Source organism: Acomys minous (assembly GCF_964271855.1).
Source record: "Acomys minous genome assembly, chromosome: 7".
NCBI lineage: Eukaryota > Metazoa > Chordata > Mammalia > Rodentia > Muridae > Acomys > Acomys minous.
The window spans coordinates 123,664,054-123,681,694 of NC_140488.1; the positions used below are offsets into that span (position 1 = coordinate 123,664,054).

General features: G+C 33.8%; 1 protein-coding gene across 5 annotated transcripts in view; it reads right to left on the minus strand.

Annotated features, from left to right (window-relative positions):
- The window catches only part of CNKSR2 (connector enhancer of kinase suppressor of Ras 2), a 248,341-nt gene that overhangs the window by 82,384 nt on the left and 148,316 nt on the right, over positions 1 to 17,641 (minus strand). For all 5 annotated transcript variants that reach the window (XM_084791117.1, XM_084791119.1, XM_084791116.1 and 2 more), the window contains 2 exons: positions 17,101 to 17,234; positions 12,759 to 12,970 (listed from right to left, as the gene is read on the minus strand). In XM_084791117.1, coding sequence (XP_084647243.1) covers positions 12,759 to 12,970; positions 17,101 to 17,234 — 346 coding nt within the window. The remainder of the gene's footprint in view (positions 1 to 12,758; positions 12,971 to 17,100; positions 17,235 to 17,641) is intronic.

The following is a 17,641-nucleotide window of genomic DNA, read 5'->3' on the forward strand; positions in this document are numbered from 1 at the left end:
TATTCCTTGCTCATTTCTTCTATAGGTCCTTCATGACATACCAATATGTTCAAGTATGTCTTGATTTAGGTGCATGACTTGTCTTCCTTTTAGGGAAATAAAATATAAATTGCGTGATGGAAAAGACACTTCTCTGCTGTGGTGTATTTTCTTTACTTGTGGTATCCTCATACTCTGAATAGTGCTCTAGCTCTAAATGCAGCAACTGTTCTGTAATTTTAAACAGCATATTACAAAACAATAACAAGGTTTTTCTTTATGTACTGCACCAAGGCTCCAAATCACACCTTAGTTTTGTACTTTCATAGTTTTATTCCACTTCCTGTCTTTCCCATCCATCCAAGTTAGTGTATCATACTGGGCCACCCAATTCATTTGAAACAATTTTAAAAGATTTTGATTTACGTATCCCTCTGAGAGTCTGACATGTGCATGCATGTGATCACAGAAGTGGGAATAGGGTGTTGGATATCCTGGAACAGGCGATAGTGAGCATTCCACACTGGTGCTGGGAACAGAACTCAGGTTCTCTAGAAGAGCAAAAAGTGCTCTTAATGGCTGCATTAAGGGGGGAAAAAGTCAAGTTGCGCCTTACAAAACTGCTTGGTAGCCAAGTTAGAACTACAAGTCTTATTTCCGGATTTATCTTCTAAGAAAGTTTCCATGGGTAGCATGTTTGTTGAAACATTAGTGAGCTGCTTCCTCTTCCAGTTCTATTATTCGCCTCCTCCTCCTTCCATGCTGAACTCATTAGGTTCAGCATAATAAATAGCACCTGGGAAGCACTATTCCTTTCATAGTTGGCAAAGGTTAGAAAAAAAACTGCAGAGAAATTCTTCAAAAGTCTGAATACTACTTCCTGCTCACATAATGTTTTCTCTAAAGGCTCAATGTTACATATATACGCATCTGTTCTAAATAATTTAGCCAATATTTTGATGAAAATGAGTATAGTAAGGAATGCTATGTAAACCCACCAAACTACCCACATACCAGACAGAAAATTACTTTCAGATGGTTGACTGCATCTCTAGAAATACATCCTGGGGTTATTTAAGGTAGAGAAGCACACATTTGAAGAGGAAGTGAAACAGAATTAAATGTAAGGTTAGCAATTTTTTGAAGGTGAATGAAAGTTATATATGGATCTATAAAATAAGAGTGGGAACTTTAATTTTTTGTGTTAACTGAATTCATTACTAACTTTTTTATCTTTATAGTTTCCCTAATGAGAAACAAAAATAATTGAAATATCCATCCTAAAAATAAGTTATATCTTGTTTGTATTTTCTTATTGCTTTATAAAATGATTTATACTTTAAATGAAGAGTGATTTAAGTGTAGGAGTCAGTGTTAAATATCATGTGGTCATTTTAAGGCTAATTTTTCGAAGGGTGTGTACATATAATTAATGAGTTTGTCATACAGTGATACTAATTTGATGAAGTCAGTATTTCTTATCTTAAACTTTGCTGCTGTACAGTGATAATCACACAAGAGTTGTGGGAAGAAGGAGGGAGATTAGAATAGTTTAAATACTAAGTGGCAGAAGAATTTTGGGCCCTCCTCTGAATACTATGGAGGGCATAAAACAAGATTTGGACCTCTTGCTATACTCAGCTTAATATAGTCTTGGACAAGAAAGATGACTTGGGCATGTAGCATTATTTGCTTAAATGTCTTAACTGCAAATTAAAGCAATTAAAAAAAAATCTTAGTGAAACAATATATTGAAAACCCGACCAACATCCAGAAGGCAGTTACATTTCCTCATGGAAAGTGAAAAGATTACTAATTTTAAGACTCAAATTTAAAAACAAATGGCATCCTATAACAATTTTACAACTTCTTTGTTATATTCATCTCTTTGGAATCATAGTCTTGAAATTAGTGAGAATGTTAGGGGGAAAACTTAAAAACTTTCTGTTAATTTCTTAGGGTTTTGCAGATACTTAGTCCTCTTATCCCAATGCTTTTTTTAAAAATTAATTTATTCATATTACATCTCGATTGTTAGCCCTTCCCTTGTTTCCTCCTATTCTTCCCTCCCTCCCACTTCCCCCCTTCTCCCCTCCCCTATGTCTGTGATTGAGGGAGACCTCCTCCCCCTATATATGCTCTTAGAGTATCGAGTCTCTTCTTGGTAACTTGCTATCCTTCCTCTGAGTGCCGCCAGCCCTCCCCATCAAGGGGACGTGGTCAGAAAACGGGCACCAGAGTTCGTGTGAGAGTCAGATCTCACTCTCCACTCAAAGGTGGAGAATATCATGTTCGTTGGCTAGGTCTGGGTAGGGGTTCGAAGTTTACTGCCTATTTCTCCTTGGCTGGTGCCTTAGTTTGAGCAGGCCCCCAGGACCCAGATCTGCCTGTCATAAAGTTCTTCCAGTTTCCAGGACCCTGCGGGTCCTACTATTTCCTCATTCTTCCATGCTACTCTCGCCTAAAGTCTCAATAGGAAGTCCTCTCCTCTGACACAATGCTTTTCTTAAAGCCACTAAAATGCTTCAGTGACAGATCATTGAAGACACAAATGAAAAAAATCATATTTATGTTTCCTCTAAAACAGTTTTCTAACATATTATTTCTGTAGTTTTTGTTTTAAGTGTCTTTACAGTGAATCAACAACTCTTACAACTGTTGTGCAGGTTATATGAAGAACTAATGAAGAATTAGAGCATAATTGTAAATGAAGGTCTATGCTTGAAGTCCTCTGTCTTAGAACAATGGAGAGTACACTGACATTACAGGGTGTGTTACTTAGAAAACAATGTCAGGTTGTCACATTTACACTTTTAATTGGCTGGGCACTGTTTCATTTATATGCACTAGTGTATGTGACACTCATTGACATAATCAGAAGATGACTTCTAGCCAACTGTTTTTGAAAAACATTGAATACAATACTTGATATTTTCTTTCCTGGGATCTACTTTCTTCTATGATTTCTAAAAAAGTTTTGCAATGATCAGTAATTCTGCAAATGTAGAATACAGAATATAGAACGCCATGCATTGATCTTTCTATTTAGTTTTTATTACTTTGCTTTAGATTTTTGTCACAAACACAATTTATCCTACAAATAGACTCCATCCAGTTTTTCTGCAAGATAAAAATGAATGAAGACATCTAACAAGTGAACTGGGACAGACTGAAACTCTTCTAGCTGTCTGGATCTTAAAATGCAAAAAAAAAAAAAAAAAAAAAAAAAAAAAAGTCACCATCACGAGGCAATGAGGGAGGGGGCCACAACCGAGATATAAACAACTCAAACCACAGAACAGGTAGCTTATATTGCTAATCCCACTACACGGAATAGCTCTGAGACTGGCTGAGATACAAATGTCTATGTATAGACAAGGCTTCAGGTTGGTCACAGATTCCCTGTGACTTATTATTGGATGCTATTTTTCATATGGCATGAACAAAGATTTGCAGATGTCTTGCTTCTGCTCATACAAAGAGCAGAGAACCTGTCTTAATTGTTCTGTGCATCCCACACACCTCATATAATTATAATGTTAGAACTGTATAATGCTTGTGAGAAACTATGCTTTCAGAACAAAAGAACTGTACACTGATGCTGTACCAGACGTGATAGGATTCATTCCTCTCAGCATGCTGGACACTGACATCCTGCATCCTTAATGTTCCAGTCCCAGGCGGCTCAGTTGCTCTTACCCACCAGAACAGGACAGCTCCCTGGACAGCATTCTAGAAAGCATCTGATCCCAATTGGTCAAGCATTTCAGACTGTCCTACACAGGACTCCTATTAAGCCTGGAATTTCTCAACATTTAGACAATAGACCACAAGTACTATCCCTGGATTGCTTAACCAATTTCCTCAATTTTATTTGGGCACCTTCAAAGGTATTATTTGTCCTAAATCAGCCTAAAGATACCTTAAGAAAACAATGTCCCATTTCTTCTAAGGGAGGTTGGGTAGGTTTCTGTTTGCTCTCTTGGTCTACAGATGCTTATTTTCATCTGGAGTTGGTTATAAGTTATTATTGGTCTTATACAGAGAGAAAACTAGGTTAGACTCAGGGATGTCTCTTCCTTTATCTTTATTTTGTAGGTAAGGAGATAGGAGCTAAAAATAAAGAAAGGGGGATATAAATAGAGGGCTGGTAGAACAAAAGGTAGACTGTTGAATTTATCCCTCAACTCAAGGCCTTAATTGTTACTCACAAATAAGGTTATTTTTAATTCAATGGTATAGAATTTTGTATATTGATGCAAAATAAGTGTAATTCTGATACATTTGTATAGAATTCAAATCTAAGATTATTCTTCACACAGTATATATACACATATATATTTCTACTCTAATATGAGGTATTATACCCATAAAATTCAATTATAATACAAAGTTTACTTTCAATACATTGAAAGTTGTGCTGCAGGCTATTTAGGATAATTAGAGCTGTTAGTTGAACAAATCATGGTCATGTCAAAAATATCATAATAATATATATGGAGATGGCTTTAAATGTGGCAAACCAGTCACTGGGCAAAATATCCTCATTTCTACCACAGACAGAATTCTGCCTAAAAATGGGCAAGCTTAGATACAGGCAGAGTCAACAGCTAAACTCTACCAAGACAGGGTAAGCAAGTCCTCAATAGTTCCTGCCTCACAAATATATCTGTCAGATATATTGGGTCAGCAGGATGAAGAAGATGCTCCAACGTTATAGAGAGTGTTGGGTGACTGTTCAGGCAGTAAACTGTCTCAGTCATTTTTTCATTTTGGAAGCTGCTAACCTGCCCTCTGGTTCTCTCAGGTAATTAAATTTTATTTCTTCTCAAGTGTCCGATGGAGTTGAAGACCAGATAATTTAGTCTTACAATTAAGGTTAGTAGGTTAGGGGTTAAGATGTTTTTAGATCTAGATAAATGTTTTAAGTTAATAGAGATGAGATATGATAGATATTGATTTTCATTCAAGATTTTAGACTCAACAAGATAGGAAAGATGCTTACTTCAAGATTGCCAAATATAAATAGCCAAAATCAGTATGAATGTAACATTTATATAATTCCTGATTATCCCATGGTTCTTCCTGCTAGTTTATTTTATTTATATGTAATAATATAAATGTATATGTTAAAGAAGCAACATAATAAAAAATGAAAAAAAATATGTCACCGATACCAAAGATTTGGGGTGTTTGAGCCAAATTATAAGTCTTTCAGTATTTCCCAAGTGTGTTCTCTTAGGTGTCTCCCGCCATGGAAAGTTAATACACATTTTGTGACCCAACGAAAAAAAGACGTGATGTACAAATACATTAGTAAAACACTGGATATAGTCCAAATGCAATAAACATTCAAAGCTGTTTACATTTATTAATCTACAAGAAGAGTATAAAATGTGCAGATATTCCAGTCTTACATAAATCACACACATCTTTTCTTTAATAGATTTTCAAAACCAGAGATCTGAAGACAATACTCAAGACAATGTTAGATTACTTAGTCCACAATGTGATTTGAAAGCTAAGACAGCTCTATCTATATGTTAGCAAGTGCTGCTTGCTACATTTTCACTTAGAAAAAATGCATGCTAATTTCAACCAAAGGATATCATGCTTAGTTTATTTAATTGGGGGGTGTTGAATAGATAATTACAGACCATCACAATCTCATACAATTTTTGGTCAGAGACTATGCTAATCAGAAATAAATGGTATTTCCAAAGGAATAATTCCCAAGGTTCTTTTAGCTAAAAAACAAGACAGCATCATAAAGTCTCAATAACAGCATTCTGGACATTTTTAAATTTCAGATATTGTCCAGTGAGATACAGGATGTAGAGTAGTATTCTTATCTTCTACTCAAACGATTGCATGCCACTAAGACCTTGAATCCTTTACTCTGCCGTTATTATAACCTCCCCACGCCCTAGCCAATAAATGACCAAATGTCCTCTAATTGGTAGGACTGCCGCCAGATGAAAATTGCTGTTACTTTCTATACTTGGCTTTTCCACTCTTCTTTACTAGAAGAGTGGAAAAGCCACTCTTCGGTGTCATCGGTATCACACCATTCCACTGATAAAAGTCATGTGAAGGCTGTGCTATTCTTCTGATAAGTGAACTAAATAACCAATCTGACACAACTATCTTAATGGTTTCTTTATATACTATTACTCTTGAACCTTGTTAAATATTTCTTTTTAAGTCAGGCAGTGGCAGTACACACCTGTAATTCCAGCACTCATGGAGGCAGAGGCAGGTGATCTCTTGGAGTTCAAGGCCAGCCTGGACTTACTAAGTGACTCCAGGACAGACAAGGCCATACAGAGAAACCTTGTCTTAAAAAAAGTTTCCTTTTATTTACTGTTTCATCTATTAGCTGTGTCCTTGAATTCATTCAGCATAAACCTTTCTTCTAAGGGTTCATGTATTTAGGAGCTTCCGACACTTTTCTTTTCTACATTATTATATCCTTTTATCTTATAGTAACTCAATCTAAAACTTTAAGAAGGTGTGAGTGCTGCGTCATTTTTGGATTTCTGAAATTGACCCAGAATATAACCTGATGTTTTCTATAGTGGAGTTTAAGACTTGGATAAATATAGTTTGCACTATTATTGTTTGCATGTTCTTCCTTTTCCTTTTACAATACTACACCAAATTAACTGCTATGTTTATATTTCTTTTAAATACTATAATTGATATGGTTGGTTATTGCCTTAGTAGAGAGATCAAACATGAAGGTCTAATTTTACTCTTTTAATCCTTTACTAGGTCCTGTGACAGAAAAGGCACTAAGTGCTAATATGATTTATAAGCAGTTGGAATTCTTTGGCACATTTTATTTATGAGCAGCAACCACTTACTATGCCATTTTGGTACCATTTCTTGAGAGTATCTTATGGAGTAAACACTGTGCTAAGTGATTGACACATGTTATGTTTAGTCCTTATGGATACACTAGTACAAGTATCGTGACTCTGTTTTTCCAAATAAACCCCCAGGTATAATTGTAGTCACCATTAGGCTCAAGTTCAAGTAGCTACTAAAAATCAAGCTGTGACATGAGGTTCAAGTTCATCTGACCTCAAAACTAATGCTTTTCTATTTTCACCAATAAAGTTGTACAAGTTGAGAAAGAGAGTTTTCCCCAGATAATTACTCTACTTTTCATATTAGGAATAGACTTCTTATTTTATGTCAAAATATTGCTGAGCTGCTTTTCGACCAGTTATACAGTGACTTATCTCCATTACCCTGATGCTGCTAAAAACAATTTTGTGAAGCTAATCAACATACAGTGTTTATAAATTGTTTTCAAAGATACAAAGAATAATTATTCATGTGAACATAGTTTATGTCTCATATTTCTGATTAATTAAATTCTATGATTACTTCTTCAGGAACAGTACTTCTTACTGGGATACAGACATAGCCCGTGGATAGTACTGTATTTTCTTTTTCTCTCTAGGTTGGATAATGAATAAAAACTGGGTTTTTCCTGCTAAGGAAGTTATTTATAATAAAAAGTGACAAGAAAGAGAGCAGGCATATTTTCAGTAATACAAGATGTATAAATGTATTATGATGTATTATGTGTATTTAAACCTTTGAGAAATGTTTAACAATTTTTATTAATTATAATTTCCTTGCTCAAAGATAATAAAATTTTAAGACAAAAAGAAAGGCAATGCATTAAGTATGATAATAAAAACTTGGAAACATACCATGCTTGTTTCACAGTGGCAGAACTTGGCTCTTATTATGTCACGATAGGCTATTAAAGCCACTTGCTTTTTAAGTGAATAAAAGGGAGAAAGTATTTGATTTTCTTTTATCAGTCACGTCCCACTCAAACTAAGGCACCAGCCAAGGACAATACAGGCGGTAAACTTTAAACCCCTACCCAGATCTAGCCAATGGTCAGAACAGTCTCCACAGTTTAGTGGAGAGTGAGACATGACTTTCTCACTTACTCTGGTGCCTCACCTTTGACCACGTCCCCTGGAGGAGGAGGTCACTGGTGGCACTCAGAGGAAGGACAGCAGGTTACCAAGAAGAGACTTGATACCCTATGAGCATATAGAGGGGGAGGTAATCCCCCTCAGGAACAGTCATAGGGGAGGGGAATAAGGGGAAAATGGGAGGGAGGGAAGAATGGGAGGATACAAGGGATGGGATAACCACTGAGATGTAACAAGAATAAATTAATAATAAAAAAGAAAATGTCTAGATACAAAATTCTAGATATTAAATTTACTTAATGTATAATATGTACAAATAACACTAATGAGAAGAATGTTTAAAATACTATGCATTCATTTGTATGCTTTGTTGAGATACTACTAGAGTTTTCAACCAAGCAAAAAAGATATGGGTTCCCAATTCCCAATTTACATAGTTCTTGAAATAATTTAAATTGTTTTCCCTCACTCCCAGCAGCAGGAGCAGAGGCCGCATCTGACTCTGTTGCCTACCTTTGGATCCCTGTCTCCTAACTGGGCTGCCTTGTCTATCCTAAATAGCAAAAGATGCCCCTATTCCTACTGCAACTTGTTATGCCAAGGTGTGTTGATATCCATGGAAGGCCTCCCCATAGCTAAAGAGAAAGGAAGAACTGGAAGATGGAAGAAAGGTGAGGTGAGATGGAAGCACTGGTAGGAGAGGAGAGAGGGGACACTCTAATTGAGATATTAAGTAGATAGATTAAAAAACTAATAAGAAAAATACTTTAAATAAATTGTTTTCCCTCTTTTCCTACACAATTTGACTACTCATGGCCACAAAGAGACTCAGGTAAATGTGCCTACTTTTAAACTAAATTTCTATGCGTAAAAATGGGCTGTAATGGTGTGCTGTAATGGAAGGGACAAGAAATACACTAATAGATGAAGCTGGTGGAAAATATCACTGTTCTGAAAAGTTGCCAACCAAATGATTTTTATTAAATTGAACCTTTGAATTTGAAGTCTGAGAAGATCAGACCAAATTGTTAAGTGATTTAATTATATTTTATTTTCATTTTGTAATGACAATGATGAAAATCAATATCTAATATACTGGGTACTGAAGCAATTCACAGTGCTTTGTCCTCAAAGTCTCACAAAACCTATGAGGCAGAAATCATCTTCATTTAATAAATGAGAAAATTAAAGAATAAAGTAGGATCTTCAGGGTCATTCTAGAGTGGCTAGACAGGATCCAGCCATGGACATGGCTGAGACTACAGACCCATCTAGTTTGCTTTTGTAAATAGTGTATATTCCTGCAAATAATCTGAAATGATTTTAGTTTTTATTTTTAGGAAAATGAAAGAAATTTTATCCTGGTTTAAAATGATAAACCACACACTTGTTCCTTCCCCATAATATAGCAAGCTTTAAAGAAAAATCTGTCAGGGTCATGTATATGTACATGCATGTGTATGGTTGTCTGAGTAGTTACAAAACAACACAGAAACTAAGACATAAATTAGCTCAATTTCTGTTTGCTCAAAATAAAATTCTCAAATTTGGAAGAACTAATGCAATGTTTTGAAACTATTTTCCTATAGTTTTTGGCAATTGCTTTTTAATCATTTATAGCTAGCTATTATCACTTGTAGGCTCTAACATCCATGGATACTTAATTTCAGCTCTATTACTTAGTAGCTGGGCAAATTATTTAGTCCCTCTGTATTTCAGATTTTTCATGTGCAGACATTTTGTTTGTATCAACTATATACTCTTGTGGGAGGCTTAACTGGGATAATGCCCTTTAAATACTTAACATAAATAAAAGCTTTATAAGCATTATTTTTTAAATGAGCTGCCCCTGACCATCCATACCTACATGCATAATTAATTATTAGAATATCTATATTTTAACTCATTCATTTAAAACTAGTGAGCAGATAATGTAAGATGAGGAGCTTGGCTAAGTAGTTATGCTTTATAACACACAACTAGACTATTTTCAAATATCCGTTTCTAAATCTGTGCTTGATTATCACCATCTGTTGTGATTAATATTGTAAACTTAACAAGATCTACCATCATCTAAGAGACAAACCACTGGGCCTGTGTGTAAGAATTATCTAGATTAGGTTAATTGATGTTGTAAGAACCACCCTAAATGTGGTGGCACGATTTCCTGAGAAGGATAATGGAAAAAGGAGAAAGTGAGCTCAGCACCAGAATTTATCTCTACTTCCTGACTGTGAAAGCATGTGACCAGTTGTCTCCATCCTACCATCATGAATTTCCTTTCATGATAGACTGTACTCAAACTGCAAGCCAAAAGACAGTCTTTCTTCCTCAAGTTGTTTTGTCAGAAACTTTGTTGCAGCAAGTAGAAACGTAGCCAATACTATATTTTACAATGAGCTTGCTATTTACTTTAAAATACAAACTGTACTTTAGCTTTTTTTTTAAAATAGTATATTTCGGGAGGATGGAGAATTGCCCTCCATAGTGTTATACTTTGCCTGTTCATGTATCAGAACTGCTTGAGGGGTCAAATACATTTTCCCTGGTTTCTTAGAAAAGTATGACATGCTCTCTACTGGAAGCTTTGAGGTTTTGGCTTAAAGACTTATATAGACACCCTCTGGATCTCAGGATTAGGTTTTGAGAAGTACCAGGTGTTTGAGTATGATGAGCACTTAGAAATCTTGGATAACAATTCAATATTTAAATCACACATAAATGTCATGTTTGTTTGCTTGACTTCCCAGGCTCCAATTCCACAGCTTGCACGTTATGCACATTCTTCTACTTACCTGAAGTTATTATGAGTTCACTATCTTACAGTGATTGTTACTTTTGGGGTATACCTACCTTACAGGGACAACTTAAGTTTTATTCACCCTTGGGTCCCCAGTGCCTGGGTGACTTTATGTATGTATACAGCAAATATTAGCTGAGTGGGTTAACAAATGATTTAGTTTAGGGGAAAATTATGGAAACAAATTTCCTGTAACTGATAAGTATATTACATCACTTAAGATCTGGCTTTGAAAAAGGAAATATATTAAGCTGTTATTTACTTGGAACAATCTTCATGTTGTACTTGAAAAATCTCCATGGTACCATCTACAAATATCCACACTATAGACTAAATCATACTACTATGTGGTCCAATTACAGTTTTGAAGTTAAACAATTAAAAGGAGATTATTTTGACTTATTTCTCTTTTGTTTAAACATATACCATTTATTTTCTTCTTGGCTATTATAAAGAAATGCTAGGAGTCCATACTATAAACTATATAAATTTCCTAAAATGTAAGGTGTTTTATTTTACAGGAGGAGATGTGTTTTGTGGAACATGACAGAACCAGGTCCTTTAAACCGTAGTCTGAACAGAGTAACAGGTTGTAGCTATTTGAGTAAGAACCCAGTATATATTTTACAATATTTGGTGATGATAATTTGCTCTTACATAAGGCATTTATCTAATTTGATATGTGTAGAAAATTCTAGGATGTGAGAAAATAAGAGTAGATGTACCGTGCAGCCTGCCTAACAACTTCTGGTCAATATGTATTTGTAAAATAAATAAAGTTTTATATTATCTCATGGGTCAGCATAGGGAGGGATAACAGAGACAACACACTTCTATCCCTCAGGGTTAAAATATAATGGTACTGAAACAAAGGTTCAATTACCTCCAATAATTGTGATCATTCAAAATAAGTGCAACCACAACCATATAGTTAAGACCTTATGTTAAAAATGAGGTATTATGACAAAGAAGCATATGCATAGAGATTAATATAAATGAATTAAAGTTCTCAGTCTTTTAAAATTTATTTATTATCATGTGTGTGTGTGTGTGTGTGTGTGTGTGTGTGTGTGTGTGTGTGTGTGTATGATGTTACATATGCGGATGCCAGAGTCTAGCTTCTGGGAATTATTTTTTCTACTTCTTCAATTGGCTTTAAGTCTCAGACTCAGATTTTCAGGCTTGCACAACAAGGGCTTTTACCCGATTTCTGGCAAAACTTTATGCGTGTAATTTTACCAAATAGCTGTGAGATGTGTAAGCATGTGATGTGTAAGAAGAAATGACTGCTCTTCTGGGAACCGAAGATAAAGCCAGACTGAACGTATCATGGAAGAATCTTGTCTTTTCCCAAAGTATATGCTCACCATTCTAAAGGGTTATTTTGAAACTGGACATGGAAAAGCATAGACTGCCAATTAAATACACTCATTTTACATTTTAGGTGCCACCACATGCAAATATTGGACATACACCATATCTATTTCAACTATTTGTGACTGTGTTACCCTCTTGGAAAATCAAGAGTCAGCAATTAAAAAAAATCCTAACATAGTAACTCTAGGTTCATCTATGCCTTAAATCAGCTTAGTCCTTTCTAATTATCAGTTCCCTCTACTCAAACATAAGATCAAATGTACAGCTTCTTAAAGGAATATAAGGTCTGATACTATATTTTCCACAGAAAAGTCTATCTGAAAGATTTTATTTCAAAGAAGTCATGTTAGTTATAAGTACTTAAAAACTCTTGACTTTTTTGTCCTCTATCACAGAAGACATATATGTGATTCTAAGACTTTCACATGCCACTCTGTGCTAGAATGTTCCCATTCTTTGGAAAATCTAAAATAATTTCTAGTATCATGTCTTAAATTATTGATAGTCTACTTAGAAGTATTTGTTGTTGCTGATGAATTCTAAATATTCAAGAGTAATAAATTGACAATCTATGAAAGGTAATCAAGAAACTTATGGCAGATACATATTCTTATATAACATAAGGGAAGAACTCTTACCATAGGTTGGTGTGCTTTCTCGTCTTCCTTGACTACTTGATCTTCCTTTTTCATATTCATAGCAATACAAGACAGTATCTTCTTCAACAATGTTAAACCTCTTTCGATATTCTTGGTCCAGAAATGAATTTGGGGATTCAGATCCCTTATGAACTGGCTTGCCCACCATGTGTCCTCTGAGGTCTTCACAAGGAAGGTTTCCTTTCTCATCCCTAAATAAAGGTAAAGTTAGAGGAGATGAGCATAGTATTAGGGCTGTACAAAATTAGAGGGGCCTTCAAATACTAACAATACCATTCCCTTATAATGTATCTTAAGATTGTTATAAGTTTTCTTTGAGAATTATAGGATAAAATTATTCATATTTGTCCCAAGTAATAGCCCAATGGCAAAATAACTGGCCTCAATGTTATATAGAAAATTGACAGCTAAAAACACACTATGGATCTTATAACTTCTGCTCTAGTCCAATTTTCACTGTGTCATGTCACAGGAAGAAAACTAATTTTAGCACACAAATATATTTTAGTTAAAGGATAGATACTAGGCATAATGCTAACCATTTAACCATATGGTTTTCTTTTGTCTATATTACTGGTTTTGATAGAATTTATATTGTTGAAAAAAAAGTTCTTTATGATTCTATCACTGCCATAAATGGAAACTATCGTCTTATGAATGATATTAGTACCATGTAAATCAGTATTAGAAGGAGCTCAGACAGGAGGCTATTAATATAAATGAATTTTAATGTTGATGATTGCTACAAATATTTCAATTCTACATATCTCCTCAGAGAGTATAAAGTTGTATATATGGAACTCATTCAGAAAGGCTATATAAAAAATAACACATTAACAATGTTTCTTATGGAGGGTTGAAAATATGATAAAATATGGAAGTTAGGAATGGGATTTGGGGGACAGCAAATTAATTTTTCATGTGTAATAATTTAAGGAGAAAATTCTTGACAATTGATGCAATTCCTAAATCCTATTATTGTTATTTAAAAATATTTCCTCTAAAAGTTTGGTTTTGTGGCTTTGTTATAGTAATCCCACTTGAATTTTTATTAACAATTTCATATGCACATTCAATGCATTCTGACCATAGCTATCCTTCAGTCTCCCACTCCAACTTCTCTTAGCTCCCTCATGGTCATCTCCCACTTTAATACCCTTTTTTTTCATTTTCCCCATTGATAACTCTGTGAAACTTTTAATGAGTATTGTTCAGCTTTTGTAAAAATGTCTTTAATTTGGGTTTAAAGTTTTCCTCATGAGCAGTTTGAGGTACAAGGCCATTGTTTTTGGAAAGTAATGGGTGACTGAGCTTATAATGAAAGACTTCTTGTAGGATTAATTAAACACTTTGTTTATTTTGTGAAATGTTTCCCTCCTTATCTGTAAAAATGCTAAAACATTTGTCTTCTAGAACATGACTATGAATGTAAATGCAACGTTTTTTCCTGTCATGAATCATTGTGCTTCACTGATAACAGTTGCTCTCAGTTACCCTAAGGAGAACCACAAATCAGTACTATTAAGTATGAACACATTAATTTTATATAAATATAAGACTAAAATCTTAAATTTGCAAAATAAATTGAGTCATGTTTTAATTATCTCCCATGAGAACCTATAAAATGGTGATGAATTTATAAAAATCTGCCAATTTAAGAAGTACGAGCCGGGCATGACGGCACATGCCTTTAATCTCAGCACTAGGGAGGTAGAGGCAGATGGATTGCTGTGAGTTTGAGGCCAGCCTGGTCTACAAAAGTGAGTCCAGGATAGCTAGGACTGTTACACAGAGAAACCCTGTCTTAAAAACCCAAAACTAAAACCAAAACAAAAACAAAAAAACAAACAAACAAAAAAGAATTACAAACAAAAAAGAATTACAAATCTCAGCCTAGTAAAAGTCCATTTTTTGTATCTATATGAAAATGTTTAAATGTCCAAATGTAGGTAACTATAATCCAAGTATTTGAAATATATAGAAAGCAATAAATAATATTCTTAAAGCTGACTCAGTCAGATAGTTGTCTTATTAATTTGCTTCCTTACCAGGTAAAATTACTATTTATATAATCATTTACTTTTTTTTACTTCCTAAAATGAATGCATTGCTTACTACTAAATTATAAATACATAACTGCTTCTTAGGAAACATGAAGAACACAAGTATAAATCTCAGTGAAAATTTATTTTCAGTTAGCTGAAAGCTCTTCTTGAACTAATTGCCTGTTATTTTTGTTATTGTTAGCTCTCCATTGAAAAGAAATTGACATTGCAATTAGCTTGGAAACAGCCCTAGCGAATTCATGACACTTGAGTGAAGCTATGTTTATCTGTAAATTTACAGATTTCTCTATGAGGCCTGTGACATGAATACTAATGCAGCTTGTACCAGAAGGTAATTCAGACCTACTGGTTTATCATGTCATATTTATATAGACATTTTCTATGGCAGAAAATTGTAGGAGCTGACATTTTCTATACTGTAGTATCATGGAGAAGCAGCCTTTTATCAACAGGTCAGGCTTACTAAACATATCTACATGGAATATACTAAATAATGTAAAATTCAGAAATGTACCAAGGAAAACAAAAATTTCCAGTGAAATAAAGTAATAATATATATACACACACACATATATATATATACATTTAAATATGTAAATGTGTATGCATGTATGTATTCACATTCATAGTATGAATTTTCTGAAGAACTTTATGTATTCACTATAATATTAACATTTTCTCTCTTCTTAAATGTAAATGTGCAAACATAATAAATATATACTTATGTTCTATACTTAAGAAGTCCAGAGGATACTCTTTATACTTAATGAGACATAGTAGGATTATTAAGACAAATTATTATAGCTCAGAATTGCTTAAGGACCTATAACATTTATTTACATTGGTTAAGTATAAAATGTAAGTTATATTATGAGACTGCATATACAGGCAAAATGGCAATAAAATTGAAACCAAATATTTTTTAGAGAACAAAGCACTTTTCCATTTCCCTAAATGTTTTCAAATAACATAATTGTGTGAAAAATTTAAATTTGACTAGTCTTGCCTTTTTTCTTTTCATAAAGGTAAGAAAGTTTTTCATAATGTACAATTGTAATTAAAAACAAAATGTATGAAATATAAGCAGTTCTTTATAGAATTATAAAGCTTTGAAGATTTTCATCTCTTGAGTATGAATCATTATTTAACAAAGATTTAGGTTTGGTCAGTACTCTGTGAATTGTTACAGACTGTTATAGAATTCTAATTTTGTTTTTTGCTTTTGTTTTTCTAGTTATTGAATTAGAAATTTGGCTGGGAAGCTGATTTAAAAATCTTATAAAATTTAAATATCTTGAATTTAAAAAATTAAAAACTTAATTAAAATATGTATATATGTATACATATATATGTACACTGATAACGCTAAAATTAGATTTAAACGGGTGCTGTTTGATTATTCATTTTAAGAACAGTTTATCTAAAGCACTATTTCTCCTGTTTAAGTTCTTTTGATTAAATGTGGTAATCAGAGAAAACTTTCCTTGTTAAAATTACGACAAGTATGGCAACTAGTAGAAAGGCTGCTGTTTATTTGCTAAATGAACTCAGTTCCTGATTTGTTCAATATATAGGGGATAGCTGCTGAATAAGGCTGTTTTTGCTCACAGTTTTTGGTCACTAATCATTTTATAACATCACAAAGTTACATGGTTTAGTATCTTAATGGCTCTGTTCTAGAGAAATAAATTGTATGTTACGTGAATGCTGTTCCAAAAAAAAAAAAAAAGTCAAACCAAAACCCAAACCAAGAAAACAAAACAAAACAAAACAAAAACCACCCCACAATGTATGTTTATATGCTATCAAAATTCCAGTGCTATAAAAAGATGTACTCACATAATCCTTTAATGAACATCTAAAGTGTAAGACAGTGAATATAACTCACTTTTATCTAATAAAGTACAAAACAACCTATATACTATTCATTTAAAAACATGTGACATGTCCAAGACACTTCACCACTTTTGTGATGAGTTTTTTCCTAAGAAATTGATATTACTTGAGGTTTCACAAGCAAAAATCCTCTTTTATTATTTACCTTATAAAATAATCTTGGTTATTTAATATTACTTCCCTATTATATATGAGATAAAGGTTACTGTTGTTATTAATAAGAATGCATCTGCTATAATGAGAATTACTTTCTAGAATGTGTTCAGAAATCCTGGGGAATAATCTTCAAAGTGTTCAGAAGCTATGAGATTAGTCTTTAGCTAGAATCGGTCCAGAGTAACATCATGGGTGGTTTGTACCTGGGAATATATGGTTCTGCAGGAGGAGGGGGAATGTAGAGATCCTGGAGGGCAGAACTGTCTCTTTTGGTGGGTGTACTGATGGTGCTGGAGGGCGTGGCAACACTGCTTGTGGGACTTCTAGGTATAAGAGGCTGGTTAAAATGAAAAAGAAAGTACATACGCACACAAACAACACAAAACAACAACAATGACACATAGTTATCATTTAAAAATTATCTGTTTGTGCAAAGTTTTGAACTTGGCTGAAATCAAGAAAATGTTATTTACCATATAGATATTTCTTTGGGTCCCCCTACAAATAAGTAATACGTAATAAAGTTTCCCATGTAGTCCCCAACTCACCTTTCCAATGGTTTAACCATCCAAAAGCTATTTATAAAGTAAAAATACTATTCAATGATTTGCAATTAGAAGACTTATGTCACTCAAAAATAAGAAACAAATTTTAATTAAATTTGTCAGAGTCCCATATTTGAAAGCTAATAAAAACTAATTTATTAAAGAACCGGCTTACTCACATCCTGGCTGAAATTTGACA